Genomic DNA, 18,163 nt, shown 5'->3' on the forward strand with positions numbered 1-18,163 from the left:
AGGGTTTGGGGACATCAGGGACGTTGTGGAGATTTGGGTCCTGAGACCCCCCGTGCCTGGAGATTTGGGGGCACCGAAGGACATTGTGGACCCTCACACGTGGAGATTTGGGTTCTGAGACTGCCCTGCCCGGAGATTTGGGGACATCAAGGGGCGTTGTGGAGATTTGAGTCCTGAGACCCCCGTGGCAAGAGATTTGGGGACATCAAGGGACATTGTGGACCCCAGCGCTGGACATGGGGACAGCTGGGGTTATTTGGGGACCTTGGAGGTCCCAGTTTTGGACACTTGGGGACATTTGGGGATCCTGTACTGGACACTGGGGGACACTTGGGGACACTTGGGGGACATTTGGGGACTGGTGCTGAACACTGGGGGACACTTGGGGGACATTTGGGGACCCTGTGCTGGACACTGGGGGACACTTGGGGACATTTGGGGACACCAGTGTTGGACACTTGGGGTCCTCCCGGTACCTCCCAGACCCTTTGGGGACATTTGGGGACCTCGGAGCCCCCCCGGCCCCTCCCCTCCCCCAAAATTATTGTCCTCTTGATTATTTATTGATTAATACATTTATTTATTGATTAATAAATTTATTTATCAACCCGAAATGGCCTGAGTTGTCCCCAGAAAAGGGGGGGACAGTCCTGGATCCCTCCCCCCCTCCTTTTTGGGGTGTCACGGTCACGTGGGGAAGCAAAATCCCCCCTTGGACCCCCCAAATTCCCCCCGGGCCCCCTAAATTCCCCCTCGGGCTCCCAAATTCCATCCCGACGACCCCAATTCCCCCAAATGACTCCCCCCAAATCCCCCCCACTCCCCCCCAAATTCCCCCCAGACCCCCTAAATCCCCCCGCCCCCCCCCCCAAATCCCTCTGAAATTCTCCCCCCGTCCTCCCAATTCCCCCAAATGACACCCCTAAATCCCCCTGGCCCCTCTAAATCTCCCTGGCCCCCCCAAATCCCCCCGAAATGCCCCCCCCCAGCTCCCCCAGTTTCCCTAAAGAACCCCCCAAAATTCCTCTCCGAGCCCCCCCAAATTCCCTCTGACCCCTCCAGTTCCTCCCTAAATCCCCCCGGCCCCCCCTCAAATTCCCCCAAAATTCCCCGAATTTTCCCCACGCCCCCCAAATTTTTCCCAGACCCCCAAATTTACCACAGAAGTCCCCAAATTCATCCCCCCCCCGCCTTTCCCCAAATCCCTTCACTCAACAGGTTTTTTTGGGGTTTATTTTTGGCTCAGGGGGGGGGGGGGGGCCTGGGGGAGTCTCCTAATTTTGGAGGAGGGGGTTTGTGGGGGACCCCCTGAATATCAGGGGTGACCCCCCGCAATAAATAGGTCAAAGGGCGTCCTGAGGGTCCTGCAGGGAAGGGCCGGGGGGTCTGGGGGGGGCCAATTCCAGGTTTGGGGGGTCCAGCTTTGAGGGGTCCGGGGGCACAACCCTGTACAAGCCCCTGGAGAATCCACAGCACGTCCCAGTCCTGAGCTCCAGGGATTGTTGGGAGCGCTCAAAGGGGTCTCCAGAGGCTTCCAGAGGGGGATCCAGGGGATCAGCGTCCAGGTTTGGGGGGGTCCAGGTTTGGGGGGGTCCAGGTTTGGGGGGGTCCAGGTTTGGGGGGATCCAGGTGACCACCCCCAATGCACAACCGTACACGACCCCCTGGAAAATCTCCTCCCCACCCCGATGCCGCCCCTCAGGGACCCTGTGGGGGGAACACACCCAAGCTCCCCCCCCTTCCCCACCCCCCCCCCCGCCCCCAAATCACACCATGAACATCCCGAAATACGATCGCGTCCCGTCCAGCGCCCGCACGAGCCGCGGCTCCTGGACCTGCGCGAACACCTCGTCCCCCTCCTCCAGCTCCACCAGCCCCCCGAAAAAGCTGCTGCGGGCCCAGGGCCCCCCCCCGCGGGGGGCCGGGGGGGGGCAGTGGACCCCTTTGTTGAGCAGCAGGTCGAGGGGTTCGGGGTAGTGGGGGCTGCGCTTGCGGATGCGGAGCAGGGCGTGGGCGCAGGAGCGCAGCTCAGGTGAGCTCAGGTGAACCTGGGCGTACACGAAGTAAAGGCCGGGCCGGCGGCAGAGCAGGGAACCCCCCCGGTATCCCAAACCCCGCAGGAAAGCCCAGGAATTGCGGGATTCCCAGCGCAGGGAACCGTTGGGCTGCGAGGAGAGGTCGGCGCCGGCTGCGGGGAGAGAAGGGAGAGGGAGGGGGGGGAAAAGGGGGGAAGGGGGGGGAAAGGGTCAGGGGGAGGGTCCCAAAAAGCGGCGGAGCGCTCCCGTGTGTAGGGGGCGGAAAGGTGTTTGGGGTGCTGAGCCCTCCTGAAAATCACTGACCCCCACAAAATCATCCAGCACTCTCCTGTGTATAGATGAGATTGGGTATTTGGGGTGTTGACCCCCCCAAACCTTCTCTGATCCCCCAAACCATCCAATACTCTCCTGTTTATAGGTGAGATTGGGTATTTGGGGTGTTGACCCCCCCACCCCCCCCAGACCTTCTCTGACCCCCTCAATCCATCCAGGACCCTTCTGTTTACAGGGGGGGACTGGATGTTTGGGGTGTTGAACCCCCCAAAAACCTCTGACTCCCCCCCTAAACCTTCTCCGACCCCCCCAGTCCATCCAGGACCAGGCTTTTGGGGTGCTGACCCCTCCTCCAAAAAATACTGACCCCTCCCAAACCATCCAGCACCCTCCTGTCTATAGGGGGGACCAGGATTTTGGGGTGCTGAAGCCCCCCAAACCCACTGACACACCCCCCAAACCTCCTCATTTTTAGGTGAGATTGAGTATTTGGCGTGTTAACCACCCCCCCAAACCTTCTCTGACTCCCCCTCAAATCTCCCCCCCCCGTCTATAGGGGTACCCAGTCATTTAGGAACCTTTCCCGCCCCCTCCCCCCCAAATGGAACTTCCCCCCCTCCCCCGCCACTCCCGCGGAGGGATTTCGGCACCGGGAGGGTCCCCACCTGCCCCTCCCCCCCTTTGGAAACTTCCAGTACCTCCCACCCCCTCCTCCTCCCCTGTTGGGGACAAGGTATCTGTGTCACTGTCCCCTCCCAGGTGTCTGTGTCACCCCCCCCCCAGGTTGGGGACAAGGTGTGTGTGTCACCTCCTCTTTGGAGACAAGGTGTCTGTGTCACTGTCCCCTCCCAGGTGTGTGTCCCCCACCCCTTGGGGACAGGTGTCCCACTGTGTCCTCCCCCTTGGGGACAGGTGTCCCACTGTCCCCCCCCTTGGGGACAGGTGTCCCACTGTCCCCCCCCTTGGGGACAGGTGTCCCGGTGTCCCCCCCTCACCGATGAGATGAGCCGCTGGTTTCTCAGGGGGGATTCGCTCTGCAAAGGGAACCGCGGCTCCTGTCAGTGTCCCCAAGGTGATGGCACCCATGTCCCCAAGGTGATGGCACCCACATCCCCAGGGTGGTGGCACCCATGTCCCCAAGATGGTGGCACCCACGTCCCCAGGGTGGTGGCACCCACATCCCCAAGGTGAAGTCACCCACATCCCCAGGCTGCTGGCCTCTCCATCCCCAGGCTGGTGGCACCCATGTCCCCAGGGTGAGGCCACCCATGTCCCCCAGACGGTGGCACCCACCCACCTGGGGATGGTGGCCTCCCCAGGGTGGTGGCGCCCGCGTCCCCCAGAGTGAGGCCACCCATGTCCCCAGGGTGGTGGCACCCACGTTTTTGGGGACCCACCTTGCAGCAGCTTCTCCAGCAGTGGCTGCTCTTCCCTGGCCTGTGGGGACACAGGGGTCAGGGGACAGGGGGACATGAGGGGACATGGGGACACAAGGGGACATGGGGACACGTGTCCCCTGTGACCCCCATGTCCACCCCGTACCCCCCCGTGTCCTCCCTGTGTCCCTGTGCCCCCCCCGTGTTCCCGTGTCCCCTCTATGTGTCCCTGTGCCCCCCCGTGTCCTCGTGCTCCCCCGTGTCCTCCCTGTGTCCCTGTGCCCCCCCCATGTCCCCGTGTCCCCCTCCGTGTCCCCGTGTCCCCTTGCCCTCCCCGTGTTCTCGTGTCCCCTCCATGTGTCCCCACGTCCCCACACCCCTCCCCGTCCCCCCGTGTCCCCCCCATGTCCCCGTGTCTCCCTCGTGTCCCCATGTCCCCCCCGTATCCCCCCCTATTCCCTCATGACCCCTTTTGTCCCCATGTCCCCCCCACGTCCCCTCCGTGTCCATCCCTGTGTCCCCCTCGTGTCCCCCCCCCGTGTCCCCGTGTCCCCCTGTTCCCCCCGTGTCCCCGTGACCCCCCAGTGTCCCCGTGTCCCCTCTCACCTGCAGCCGCTCTGTCACCCTGTCCAGGTCCCCCCGGAGCCCCACCAGGACCCAGCCCTGCACGGCCAGGGCCACCAGCGCCAGGGCCACCAGTGTCCCCAACACCCACCGCCCGCAGGTCCCCGCCCCGCGGCCCCGCCACCGCCGCCGCGAGGGGACAGGGGGGGTGGCAGCAGCCCGGGGGGGTGGCACCGGTGGCCACGGCCCTGCCAGGGCGAACACACCGTCCCCCATGGGCCACCACCGTGTCACCCGCCGTGTCACCCGGCCACCCCCGGGGACCCGCTTTTTGTCCCCAGAGGAAACGGGGACACGTCACCCCGCCCGTGTCGCCACCCCGGGGCTGCTCCCCCCGTCATGGGGACACCGCGGAGGAGGACGGGGGGGGTGGCGGATGTGGCATCTCCCGTTGTCGCCGGTGCCACCGCCGCGCTTGTCCCCTGCACCGCGGCGTTCCCACGGTGCCACTGTGGTGTCCCCAGGGGGTCTCTGTGTCACCCGCCGTGTCCCCAACACTCTGTGTGTGCGTGTCCCCTCCCCCCTCCACGGTGTGTCCCCGTGGGGACACTTGGGGACCGCGGAGGTGTCACCGCGGTGTTGGGGACATCAGTGACTCCGCGAGTGTCACCGGGACAGGGGGTGTCCTTGAGGGTCACCAGTGTCCCCAGGACCACCAAGGGAGGTGTCCCCAGGCCCAGGGAGGGCCACCGCAGCTGCGGGGACATCAGGGCACCGCTGTCCTGGGCGACACTGTGGGGACACTCCCGGGTGTCACGTGTCCCCAGGGCGAGGCCAGCGCAGGAAGCGGCGGGACGGGGGGTGACACTGGGGGGGTGACACTGGGGGGATGACCCTGGGGAGTGCTGGGTGCGGAGTGTGGGATGGAGAGTGTGGGGTGCTGGGATTGGAGTGTTGAGTGTGGGGTGCTGAGTGTGGGGTGCTGGGAGCGTGGGATGATGAGTGTGGGGTGTGGGATGGTGAGCGTGGGGTGCTGGGAGTGGGATGTGGAATGTGGGGTGCAGAGTGTGGGGTGTGTAGTGCGGGGTGCAGAGCGTGTGGTGCTGAGTGTGGGGTGGTGTGTGGGGTGGGGAGTGTGGGGTGCTGGGAGTGTGGGGTGCCGCGTGTGGTGCTGGGAGTGGGATGGAGAGTGTGGAGCGCAGTGTGGGGTTGCCGGGCACCGAGGGTTGTGCAACCAGGGTTGTGCAACAGCTGGCACGGAGGATGTGCCGCACCGAGGGTTGTGCACTGGGGGTTGTGCACCAAGGGCAGTGCAGCACCGAGGGTTGTGCACCGAGGGTTGTGCAGCGCTGGGGGTTGTGCACTGAGGGCTGTGCACTGAGGGCTGTGTGACACTGCAAGCATGAGGGGCTGTGCAGCGCTGAGGGTTGTGCACTGAGGATATGCCAGACAGGTGGTTGTGCACTGAGGGCTGTGCACTGAGGGCTGTGCACTGAGGGTTGTGCACTGAGGGCTGTGCACTGAGGGTTGTGCACTGAGGGTTGTGCACTGAGGGCTGTGCACCGAGGGTTGTGCACTGAGGGTTGTGCAGCACCCAGGATGCGCTGACTGCGCCGCGCGTGGTTTGTGCGGCGGGAGGAGGATGCGCAGCCCCATCCTGACCTTGCACCAGATCCGAGCAGCCCCGAGCACCCCAGGTTGTGTCCCCAGGATGTGCAGCCCCATCCTGCCCCTGCACCGGATCCGAGCAGCCCTGAGCACCCCGGGCTGTGTCCCCGGCGTGTGCAGCCCCATCCTGCCCCTACACAGGATCCGAGCAGATCCGAGCACCCCGGGCTGTGCCCCCGGGACGCGCAGACTGTGCCCCACAGGTTGTGCCCCGAGGCCGTGCTGCCCCATCCGGCCCCCGCTCCAGATCTGAGCCCCCCGGTGCTCTGAGCCCGGGGCCTTGCCCAGCCCTGGTGTGGCCCCGAGGTGCCCTGAACAGCTCCTCGAGACCCCGTGGCCCCCTAAACCCCTGTGGAGCCCCCCGCTACCCCTCTGCCCCCTACAAAGTCCCCTTGTCCCCTATGGTGTCCCCTTGTCCTCTATGATGTCCCCACATCCCCTGGGGTGTCCTCATGACCCCATCATCCCTTACGGAGCCCCTCCCCAGAGTCCTCCCCACCCCCTTCTCCCCGACAAAGTCCCCCCAACCCCGACGATGACCCCACCCCACCGGAGTCCCCTCCTGTGTCCCCTAGAACGTCCCCACAACCCCCCCCCCTCCGGGGAAATCCCGAGCCAGGCTCTCAGAAAGGACTTTTTTAACCAAAAAAAGAGGGAGGAGGAGGCGGGGGGGTGGTCCGGGGGGCACCCCCGGGCGGGGGGGCGGGCGCTCAGGTGGGGCACCCGAACAGGGTCATGGCCTCGGAGAACTGGACGAAGTCCTGGCAGAGGGGCTGGAGCTCGGGGTCCTGGCACTGCCCCTCCGAGGGCCAGCGCTCCAGCCACGTGTCCTTCCCGATGAGGTACGAGAAGCTGGGACACGGGGGGGACACGGGGGGGACAGAGGGGGGGACACGGGGGGGAACACGGGGGGGTACACGGGAGGGAACACGGGGAGGACACGGGGGACAACGGGGACACGGTCACGGGGGGCGGCACGCAGGGACATGGGCGAGGTTCCCGTGTCCCCACGAGCCCCAGCTGTGTCCCCAAGCGTGTGCCCACGATCCCCTGTCCTCGCTGTCCCCACATCCCCATGTCCCCTGTCCCCCCGTCTCCGGTGTTGCCCCATGTCCCCACTGTCCCCATGTCCCCACTGTCCCCATGTCCCCCATCCCCGACGTCCCCCCGTGTCCCCTGTCCCCCGTTCCTCCATTCCCATGTTCCCCCCCGGCCCCACCCACGTCCCCTCCCGTGTCCCCACGCACCCTGTCCCCCCTTCCCCGATGTCCCGGTGTCCCCCCTACATCCCCCCTCTCCCCCGTTCCTCCATTCCCATGTTCCCCCCCGGCCCCACCCACGTCCCCTCCCGTGTCCCCGTGTCCCCCCCCCGTCCCCGGTGCCCCGCGTGTCCCCTGTCCCCACTGTCCCCCTGTCTCCCCGTCCCCGGTGTCCCCCCGTGCCCGACGTCCCCCCTACATCCCCCCTGTCCCCCGTTCCTCCATTCCCGTGTCCCCCCCGGCCCCACCCACGTCCCCTCCCGTGTCCCCGTGTCCCCCCGTCCCCGGTGTCCCCCCGTGTCCTCTTTCCCCATGTCCCCACTGTCCCCCTGTCCCCCCGTCCCCGGTGTCCCCCCGTCCCCGGTGTCCCCCCGTGTCCCCTGTTCCCATGTCCCCACTGTCCCCCTGTCCCCCCGTCCCCTGTCCCCCCGTCCCCGGTGTTCCCGCGTGTCCCCTGTCCCCATGTCCCCACTGTTCCCCTGTCCCCCCGTACCCGGTGTCCCCCCGTGTCCGACGTCCCCCCTAAATCCCCCCTGTCTCCCGTTCCTTCATTCCCGTGTCCCCCCCGGCCCCACCCACGTCCCCTCCCGTGTCCCCACGCACCCTGTCCCCCCTTCCCCGATGTCCCCCCGTGTCCCCCCTACATCCCCCCTGTCCCCCGTTCCTCCATTCCCATGTCCCCAAAGGTCCCACCCACGTCCCCTCCCGTGTCCCCGTGTCCTCCCGTCCCCGGTGTCCCCTGTCCCCATGTCCCCACTGTCCCCCTGTCCGCCCGTCCCCGGTGTCCCCCTGTGTCCCCCCTACATCTCCCGTTCCTCCATTCCCGTGTCCCCCCCGGCCCCACCCACGTCCCCTCCCGTGTCCCCGTGTCCCCTGTCCCCCCTTCCCCGGTGTCCCCCCGTGTCCCCCCTACATCCCCCCTGTCCCCCGTTCCTCCATTCCCGTGTCCCCCACAGGCCCCACCCATGTCCCCTCCCGTATCCCGGTGTCCCCCCGTCCCCGGTGTCCCCGCGTGTCCCCGTGTCCCTACTGCCTGCCGGTGGCCCAGAGGTCGCTGCCCAGCCCCCAGAGCAGGTAGTCCTGCCCGCGCTCGAGCTTCAGGGCGTCGCGACACTGCCGGTGGCTCACGAAGGTCCTGTTGCTGCCCGCCGGGTCCTCGTCGGTGCCTGGGGCAGGAGGGGACACTCAGGGGGCGTGTCACCCTGTCATCTACACCCTGACACCACAGGGACACCCAGGGGACGTGTCACCCCATCACTGCCACCCCGAACCAACAGGGACACCCAGGGGATGTGTCACCGTGTCACCGCCACTCTGAACCAACAGGGACACCCAGGGGATGTGTCACCGTGTCACCGCCACTCTGAACCAACAGGGACACCCAGGGGATGTGTCACCCTGTCACCTGCACCCTGACACCACAGGGACACTCAGAAGATGTGTCACCGTGTCACCGCCACCCCGACACCACAGGGACACCCAGGGGATGTGTCACCCTGTCACCTCCACCCCGGTGCCACAGGGACACCAGAGGATGTGTCACCGTGTCACCTGCACCCTGACACCACAGGGACACCCAGGGGATGTGTCACCGTGTCACCTACACCCCGACACCACAGGGACACCAGAGGATGTGTCACCCTGTCACCTGCACCCCAAACCAACAGGGACAACCCCCCCCCCAGCAGGGTCTCTGCCGTGGTGGCACCCAACCCACCTTGGTGTCCCCAGCACCCTTGGGTGACAACAACACCGACCCACTGGGGTGTCCCCAACCCCCCTCCGTGTCTCCTCTCCACAGGTGTCCCCAGCACTGCCAGGCGACCCCAGGCCCTCCCTGTGACCCCAGCCCACGTGGGTGATGCCCCTGCCCCCCCGGGTGTCCCCCGGTGACCCCGCTGTCCCCTCAGGTGCCTCCCGGGTGACGCTGATGTCCCCCCTGGTGTCCCCCGGGTGATGCTGCTGTCCCTCCGGGTGGCCCCAGGTGACCCCACTGTCCCCCGGGTGCCCCAATGATCCCACTGTCCCCCCGGGAGTCCCCCGGGTGATGCTGCTGTCCCTCTGGGTGTCCCCAGTGCCAGGTGAGGCCCCTGTCACCCCGGGTGTCCCCAGTGACCCCACTGTCCCAAAAGGTGTCCCCAGGTGACTCTGATGTCCCCCCGGGTGTCCCCAGTGCCAGGTGACGCCACTTTCCCCCCGGGTGCCCCCCAGGTGACATCGCTGTCCCCCTGGGTGCCCCCCGGGTTGCCCCCTGGTGACACCACTGTCCCCCTGGGTGTCCCCCAATGACCCCACTGTCCCCCCAGGTGTCCCCAGTGCCAGGTGACCCCGCTGTCCCTTTGGGTGCCCCCAGTGACCCCGCTGTCCCCCCAGATGTCCCCAGGTGACCCCGGTGTCCCCCCGGGTGTCCCCGGTGACAACCCTGTCCTCCCAGGTGTCCTCAGGTGACCCCACTGTCCCCCCGGCGTGTCCCCAGGTGATGCCGCTGTCCCCTTGGATGTCCCCAGCACGGATGACCCCGTTGTCCCCCTGGGTGTCCCTAGGTGCCCCCGCTGTCCCCCTGGGTGTCCTCAGGTGATGCCGCTGTCCCCCTGGGTGTCCCCAGTGCCAGGTGACCCCACTGTCCCCCAGGTGTCCCCCAGTGACACCCCTGTCCTCCCAGGTGTCCCCAGCACCGGGTGACACCCCTGTCCTCCCAGGTGTCCTCAGGTGACCCCACTGTCCCCCAGGTGTCCCCAATGACCCCACTGTCCCCCCAGGTGTCCCCAGCGCCGGGTGACGCCCCTGTCCTCCCAGGTGTCCCCAGGTGACCCTGCTGTCCCCCCGGGTGTCCCCCGGTGCCCCCGCTGTCCCCCCGCGGTGGCCGCACCCATCTTGATGACGGCCAGGACGTTCATGACGTAGTTGTCGTGGGATGGCGTCTCCTCCACGGCCACCAAGCGCACCTTGTACACTGGGGAGGGGACACCGCGGTGTCACCCCCCCCACCGGGGGACCCTCGGTGTCCCCAGGTGTCCCCCCCCATCCCTGTCCCTTCTATGGCCCCACCTGTCCCCACCCACGTCCTTCGTGTCCCCCCCCGTGTCCCAAGTCCCCCCTCCACGACCCCACATCCCCCCTTGTCCTTCCGTGACCTGATGTCCCCAATGTCCCCCAATGTCCCCAATGTCCCCCAATGTCCCAAATGTCTTTGATATCCCTAGTGTCCCCAATGTCCCTGATGTCCCTGATGTCTCTGATGTCCCCAATGTCCCCAATGTCCCCCCAATGTCCCCCCAATGTCCCCGATGTCCCCAGTGCCCCCCAATGTCCCCAGTGTCCCCAATGTCCCCTCTGTGCCCCCCTCCATGATCCCACATCCCCCCTTGTCCTTCCGTGACCTGATGTCCCCAATGTCCTCAATGTCCTCAGTGTCCCCAATGCCCCCCAATGTCCCCAGTGTCCCCCAATGTCCCCTCTGTGCCCCCCTCCACGATCCCACATCCCCCCTTGTCCTTCCGTGACCTGATGTCCCCAATGTCCTCAATGTCCCCAGTGTCCCCAATGTCCCCAACATCCCCAACGTCCCCAATGTCCCCAATGTCCTCAATGTCCTCAGTGTCCCCAATGTCCCCAACGTCCCCAACATCCCCAATGTCCCCAACATCCCTAATATCCCCCAATGTCCCCAGTGTCCCCCAATGTCCCCAGTGTCCCCTCCGTACCCCAAGTCCCCCCTCCATGACCTCACATCCCCCCTTTGTGCTTCCATGGCCTGATGTCCCCAATGTCCCCAACATCCCCAATGTCCCCAACATCCCCAATGTCCCCATTGTCCCTGATGTCCTCAATGTCCCCAATGTCCCCAGTGTCCCCAGTGTCCCCGTGTCCCACCGTAGTCCACCCCTGGCTCGCAGGCGCGCTGGATCCGCTGCTCGACGGTGAGGGGCTCGTCCTGGTCCCGCCGCTGGAAACAGTTTTCTGTGGGGACGCGGGGACACAGAGGTGACAAGGGCTGGTGTGGCAGTGACAGGTCCCACCACGGCATGGACGTGTCCCACCACAGCAGGGATGTGTCCCACCATGGCAGGGATGTGTCCCGCTATGGCAGGGACGTGTCCCATCACGGCAGGGACGTGTCCCTGTCACAACCATGACATCTGACACCTTGTCAATGCTGTGTCCCCATCACAGCAGGGACATGTCCCATCATGGCAGGGACGTGTCCCCATCACAGCCGTGACATGTGACACCTTGTCAATGCTGTGTCCCCATCACAGCAGGGACATGTCCCACCACGGCAGGGATATGTCCCCATCACAGCTGTGACATGTGACACCTTGTCAATGCCATGTCCTATCATAGCAGGGACATGTCCCACCATGGCAGAGCTGTGTCCCACCATGGCAGGGAGGTGTCCCCATCACAGCCGTGACATGTGACACCTTGTCAATGCCATGTCCCATCATGGCAATGACATGTCCCACCATGGCAGGGACATGTCCCCATCACAGTTGTGACATGTGACACCTTGTCAATGCTGTGTCCCACCATGACAGGGATGTGTCCCCATCACAGTCGTGACATGTGACACCTTGTCAATGCTATGTCCCATCATGGCAATGACATGTCCCACCATGGCAGAGACGTGTCCCCATCACAGCCATGACATGTGACACCTTGTTAATGGTGTGTCCCCATCACAGCCATGACATGTGACACCTTGTCAACGACATGTCCCATCACAACCATGACATGTCCCACCATGGCAGGGATGTGTCCCCATCACAGCCATGACCTGTCCCACCACAGCCATGACATGTGACACCTTGCCAATGACATGTCCCCATCACAGCCATGACCTGTCCCACCACAGCCATGACATGTGACACCTCGTCAATGACACGTCCCCATCACAGCCATGACATGTCCCATCACCACAGCGCTGGTGTCCCACCCCACCCCCGTGTCCCTCTGTCCCCGTGTCACCTTCGGCGCAGCGACACACGTCCCCCTGGCAGATCTTGCTCAGCTTCCCGCCCTCCTTGTCCGGGTGGTAGAACCGCGTGCACCGGTCGTCTGTGGGGACACCGGGGGACATGAGGGGACAAGGAGGGACCCGAGGGTGGCCCAGGGGACATGAGGGGATGGGGGGACCCGAGGGTGGCCCGGGGGACAGGGGGGACAGGGGACACACCGATCTTGTAGTAGCTGTAGACGGTGACGGCCGCGGGCTGGATGAGCCCAACCTGGAAGCGCTGGTGGGCCTTGAAGGCAAAACACTCCTCGGCCCGGTGGGAGATCTGGGGACATGGGGACACAGAGACACATGGGGACATGGGGACACATGGGGACACAGAGACACATGGGGACACGGGGACACAGGGATATGAGGCCATGGGGAAATGAGGACATGGGGACACAGGGACATGTCCTCTCATGTCCCCATCCCTGTCCCATCTTGTCCCTTTTCCCACCCCTGTCCCCTCACATCCCCATCTCTGTTCCATCCCTGTCCCCTCCCTGTCCCCAACCCTGTCCCCATCCCTGTCCCATCCCTGTTCCCTCCCTGTTCCATCCCTGTCCCTTCCCTATCTCCTCCCTGTCCCATCCCTGTTCCCTCCCTGTCCCCATCCCTGTCCCATCCCTTTCCCCTCCCTATCCCCTCCCTGTCCCATCCCTGTCCCCTCCCTGTCCCTTCCCTATCTCCTCCCTGTCCCATCCCTGTCCCCTCCCTGTCCCTTCCCTGTCCCTTCCCTGTCCCATCCCTGTCCCTTCCCTGTCCCTTCCCTATCTCCTCCCTGTCCCATCCCTGTCCCTTCCCTGTCCTCCCCCCGTCCCATCTCTGTCCCCCTCCCTGTCCCATCCCTGTCCCCTCCCTGTCCCCACCTTGTCCAGGTAAATGACGACGTTGCTCCGCTCCGACTGTGCCTGGTCAAGCTCGAACTTGGAGATGTACCTGTCCACCCCCTCTGAGAGCTGGGGACAGGGACACCGTCACACCGGGGACACGGGGACACACAGGGACACACGGGGACACACAGGGACACCGTCACACCGGGGACACGGGGACACCCAGGGACACACAGAGACACCGTCACGCCGGGGACATGGGGACACACAGGGACACCCAGGGACACCGTCACGCCGGGGATACGGGGACACACAGGGACACACAGGGACACACAGGGACACACAGGGACACCGTCACACCGGGGACACGGGGACACACAGGGACACACAGAGACACCGTCACGCCGGGGACATGGGGACACACAGGGACACACAGAGACACCATCACGCCGGGGACACGGGGACACACAGGGACACACAGAGACACACAGAGACACCGTCACACCGGGGACATGTCCCTGTGTCCCCATGTCCCTCCCATGTCCCTGTGTCCCCCCCATGTCCCCCCATGTCCCCCCATGTCCTCTCCATGTCCCCGTGTGCCCCCCATATCCCCCCATGTCCCCCCCATGTCCTCTCCATGTCCCCGTGTTCCTCCATGTCCCCCCCATGCCCCCCCGTGTCCCTCCATGTCCCTCCATGTCCCCATGTCCCCCTGTGTCCCTGTGTCCCCCCCATGTCCCCCTCATGCCCCCCCATGTCCCTGTGTCCCCCCCCAAGTCCCCCCCATGTCCCCGTGTCCCCCCCATGTCCTACCATGTCCCCCCCATGTCCCCCCATGTCCCCTCATGTCCCTCCATGTCCCCATGTGCCCCCCATGTCCCTCCATGTCCCCATGTCCCCATGTCCCTCCATGTCCCCATGTCCCCCCGTGTCCCCCCCATGTCCCCCTCATGCCCCCCCATGTCCCGTCCGTGTCCCCCTGTCCCCCCCATGTCCCCCTCATGCCCCCCCATGTCCCCGTGTCCCCCCCATGTCCTCCCATGTCCCCCCCATATCTCCCTGTGTCCCTGTGTCCCCCCCATGTCCCCGTGTCCCCCCCATGTCCCCCCGTGTCCCCGTGTCCCAACACTGACCCTCTTGAGGTCCTGCAGGTCGGGGGTGAAGCCGGTCAGCATGGACACGTCCAGGATGGACATGGTGGCATCCACGTCACCCAGGTGCCTGCGGGGACAGGGTTGAGTCCACCTGCCTGTCCCCAACCCCCCCACTGTCCCTACAGTTTGTCCCTGTTTGTCCCCAGTGTCCCCGTCCTTGTCCCTGATGTCCCTGTCCCCAGTGCTCCAGTTCCCCTTTCTGTCCCCAATGTCCCCAATGTCCTCCCTGCCCCCTCTCTGTCCCCAACATCCCAATCCTTTACCATTGATGTCCCTGTCCCCAGTGTCCCCATATCCCTCCCTGTCCCCAATGTCCCCATTCCCTTCCCTGTCCCCAACGTCCCTGTTTGTCCCCAGTGTCCCCATCCTTTACCCTGATGTCCCTCTCCTCAGTGTCCCCATTCCCCTCCCTGTCCCCAATGTCCTCCCCATCCCCTGATGTCCCTGTCCCCAACATCCCCAATGTCCTCCCTGTCCCCTCCCTGTCCCCAGTGTCCCCATCCTTTTCCCTGATGTCCCCCATCCCTGCCATCCCTCTCCCTGTCCCCAGTGTCCCCTGCTGTCCCCAGTGTCCCCATCCTTTCCCCGCTGTCCCTGTCCCCAGTATCCCCATCTCCCAACGTCCCTGCTTTCCCCAGTGTCCCCGATGTCCCTTCTCCCTGATATCCCTCTCCTGCCACTCCCCTCCCTGTCCCCAGTGTCCCCTGCTGTCCCCAGTGTCCCCATTCTTTCCCCTCTGTCCCTGTCCCCAATATCCCCATCCCCTTCCCTGTCCCCAGTGTCCCTGCTGTCCCCAGTGTCCCCATCCTTTCTCCGATGTCTCTGTCCCCAGTATCCCCATTCCCCTCCCTGTCCCCAACGTCCCTGCTGTCCCCAGTGTCCCCACTGTCCCTTCTCCCTGATGTCCCTCCCCTGCCACTCCCCTCTCTGTCCCCAGTGTCCCCTGCTGTCCCCAATATCCCCATCCCCTTCCCTATTCCCAGTGTCCCCTGCTGTCCCCAGTGTCCCCGATGTCCCTTCTCCCCGATGTCCCTCCCCTGCCACTCCCCTCCCTGTCCCCAGTGTCCCCTGCTGTCCCCAGTGTCCCCGATGTCCCTTCTCCCCGATGTCCCTCCCCTACCACCCTCCTCCCTGTCCCCAGTGTCCCCATCCTTTCCCCGCTGTCCCTGTCCCCAATATCCCCATTCCCTTCTCTGTCCCCAGTGTCCCCTGCTGTCCCCAGTGTCCCCTGCTGTCCCCAGTGTCCCCGATGTCCCTCCCCTGCCACCCCCCTCCCTGGCCCGGATGTCCCCGACCTCCCCCCCCCCCCCCCGCGATGTCCCCAAGGTCCCCAACCTGGCGCAGATGGTGATCTTGATGGAGCTGATGACGTCCTCCTCCTCTTTGCCTGCGCGGGGACACGGGGACCGTGAGGGGGCATCGGGGGGGGGGACACACAGGGGGTACCACACGGGGGATACTTCGGGGGCACATTGGGGACGCTCTGGGGACACTGACCCACTGCCACGTCCTCCACCTGCACGCGCAGGTCGAAGCTGTCGCACTTGTCGTCCTTGTCGGGGACCTTGGCGTTGTAGACGGTCACCACTGTCATTGTCCCCTTGCCAACCCCCTCGGCCTTCACCGTGAAGTCCTCGTTCACCTTCGTCTGGTGGGACAGGGACCGTTGGGGGGACAGGGATGTCCCCAGGGAGGGACAAGGGACCGTGGAGGGGACAGAGAAAGGACAGGGACAGGGAGGGGACAACAGCGTGGCGGGACATGGAGGGGACAGGGATGTTGGAAGACATGGAGGGGACAGGGAGGGGACGTGAAGGGGACATGGAGGGGACAGGGAGGGACACAGAGGGGACAGGGATGTTGGAGGACATGGAGGTGACACAAAGGGGACAGAGAGGGGACATGGAGGGGACAGGGATGTTGGAGGACATGGAGGGGACACAGAGGGGACAGAGAGGGGACATGGAGGGGACAGGGATGTTGGAGGACATGGAGGGGACAGGGAGGGGACAGAGAGGGGACATGGAGGGAACAGGGATGTTGGAGGACATGGAGGTGACACAAAGGGGACAGGGAGGGGACACAGAGGGGACACAGAGGGGACAGGGAGGAGGGACAGGGATGTTGGAGGACATGGAGGGACAGGGAGGGGACATGAAGGGGACGTGAAGAGGACAGGGATGTTGGAGGACATGGAGGGGACAGGGAGGACTTGAAGGTGACAGGGACACTTCAGGTCACAGCAAGGGGGTGACAGGGTGACAGGGTAACAGAGACAGGGTGACAGGTGACAGATGACAGGGACAGGGTGACAGGTGACAAGTGACAAGGTGACAGGGTGACAGGTGACAGGGACAGTGTGACAGGGACAGGGTGACAGGTGACAAGTGACAAGGTGACAGGGTGACAGGTAACAGGGACAGGGTGACAGGGTAACAGGGACAGGGTGAGAGGTGACAGGGACAGCATGACAGGCAACAGGGTGACAGGGTAACAGAGGCAGGGTAACAGGTGATAGGGTGACAGGCGACAGGTGACAGGGACAGGGTGACAGGTGACAGGATAACAGAGACAGGGTGACAGGTGACAGGGACAGGGTAACAGGGACAGGGTGAGAGGTGAGAGGTGAGAGGTGACAGGGACAGGGTGACAGGTGACAGGGTGACAGGGTGGCAGGTGACAGGGTGGTGACAGGTGACAGGGTGGTGACAGGCGACAGGGGACAGGGATGGGGTGACAGGGTGGCAGGTGACAGGGACAGGGTGATGACAGGGTGGCAGGTGACAGGGTGACAGGTGCCAGGGTAATAGAGACAGGGTGACAGGTGACAGGGACAGGGTGACAGAGACAGGGTGACAGGGACAGGGTGGTGACAGGGTGGCAGGTGGCAGGGTAACAGAGACAGGGTGACAGATGCCAGGTGACAGTGCCAGGTGACAGTGCCAGGTACCTCAGCAGAACGTGCCACCAGCACATTGCGGTTCTCGATGAGATATTTGATGGCACCGGCCCAGAGGGGACAGGGACAGGGACAGGGACAGGTGACAGGGACAGGGTGACAGGTGCCAGTGCCAGGGTACCTCAGCAGACCGTGCCACGAGCGCGTTGCTGTTCTTGATGCGGTATTTGACGGGGCTGGCCCGGCGTGGCAGCAGCACCGACACGTCCAGGTTGAGCTCCAGCTCCTTCTGAGCCGCCACTTGGTAGTGGGCCAGCGCCTGGAACACCAGGATGGTGGCCTGCGGGGACACCCCCCTGTCACCCGGGCTCGGGGACACCGCCTGGGGCAGCCCCAAAGCCCCCCCGGGTGGCCCCGAGTGTGGGGTGGCCCCACGGATGTCCTGGGGTGTCCTGGGGGCACCTGGAGGGGACCCTTGAGGGGGTCCTGGTGTCCTTCAGGGACAGGAGGTGTCCCCAGGGACAGGAGGTGTCCCCAAGGGATCACATGGTCCAGAAGCGTCCCTGAGGGTCCCCAGGGTCCAGAGATGTCCCCAAGGATAGGAAGTGTCCCCAAAGAGCTGCAGGGACAGGAGGTGTCCCCAAAGGATCACAGGGACCAGGAGTGTCCCCCGGGGATAGGAGGTGTCCCCAAGGGATCACGTGGTCCAGAGGTGTCCCTGAGGGTCCCCAGGGTCCAGAGATGTCCCCAAGGGGTCACAGGGACCAGAGGTGTCCCCAGGGACAGGAGGTGTCCCCAAGGGGCCACAGGGACAGGATGTGTGTCCAGGGACCAGAGGTGTCCCCAAGGGATCACATGGTCCAGAAGCGTCCCTGAGGGTCCCCAGGGTCCAGAAATGTCCCCAAGGATAGGAAGTGTCCCCAAGGGGCCACAGGGACAGGAGGTGTCCCCAAAGGATCACAGGGACCAGGAGTGTCCCCCGGGGATAGGAGGTGTCTCCAAGGGATCACGTGGTCCAGAGGTGTCCCTGAGGGTCCCCAGGGTCCAGAGATGTCCCCAAGGGGTCACAGGGACCAGAGGTGTCCCCAGGGACAGGAGG

At 64.9% G+C, this 18,163-nt stretch overlaps 2 protein-coding genes across 2 annotated transcripts in view; both read right to left on the reverse strand.

The window, feature by feature from the left end:
- Positions 1-1,766: 1,766 nt before the first annotated feature.
- Positions 1,767-4,525, reverse strand: TNFSF14 (TNF superfamily member 14). Its single transcript, XM_032677288.1, has 3 exons — positions 4,292-4,525; positions 2,441-2,444; positions 1,767-2,188 (listed from the first exon to the last, which is right to left on the reverse strand). Exons 1-3 carry the CDS (start codon positions 4,523-4,525, stop codon positions 1,767-1,769), a joined length of 660 nt encoding a protein of 219 aa, XP_032533179.1.
- Positions 4,526-6,540: 2,015 nt separating this feature from the next.
- C3 (complement C3) overlaps positions 6,541-18,163 on the reverse strand; it is a 45,485-nt gene continuing 33,862 nt past the window's right edge. The window contains exons 23-33 of the mRNA XM_032677295.1: positions 17,246-17,404; positions 15,663-15,813; positions 15,501-15,552; positions 14,145-14,232; positions 13,045-13,134; positions 12,353-12,458; positions 12,145-12,234; positions 11,050-11,136; positions 10,046-10,129; positions 8,207-8,342; positions 6,541-6,769 (exon numbers count right to left, since the gene is read on the reverse strand). Of these exons, the coding sequence (XP_032533186.1) occupies positions 6,628-6,769; positions 8,207-8,342; positions 10,046-10,129; positions 11,050-11,136; positions 12,145-12,234; positions 12,353-12,458; positions 13,045-13,134; positions 14,145-14,232; positions 15,501-15,552; positions 15,663-15,813; positions 17,246-17,404 (1,185 nt within the window). The 3' untranslated portion in view covers positions 6,541-6,627. The remainder of the gene's footprint in view (positions 6,770-8,206; positions 8,343-10,045; positions 10,130-11,049; positions 11,137-12,144; positions 12,235-12,352; positions 12,459-13,044; positions 13,135-14,144; positions 14,233-15,500; positions 15,553-15,662; positions 15,814-17,245; positions 17,405-18,163) is intronic.

This window comes from Chiroxiphia lanceolata, unplaced genomic scaffold, assembly GCF_009829145.1.
Source record: "Chiroxiphia lanceolata isolate bChiLan1 unplaced genomic scaffold, bChiLan1.pri scaffold_49_arrow_ctg1, whole genome shotgun sequence".
Lineage (NCBI taxonomy): Eukaryota > Metazoa > Chordata > Aves > Passeriformes > Pipridae > Chiroxiphia > Chiroxiphia lanceolata.

Coding starts and splice junctions, on each gene's coding strand:
- TNFSF14 (XM_032677288.1), bottom strand. CDS start 4,525: ATGGGGGACGGTGTGTTCGCCCTGGCAGGGCCGTGGCCACCGGTGCCA.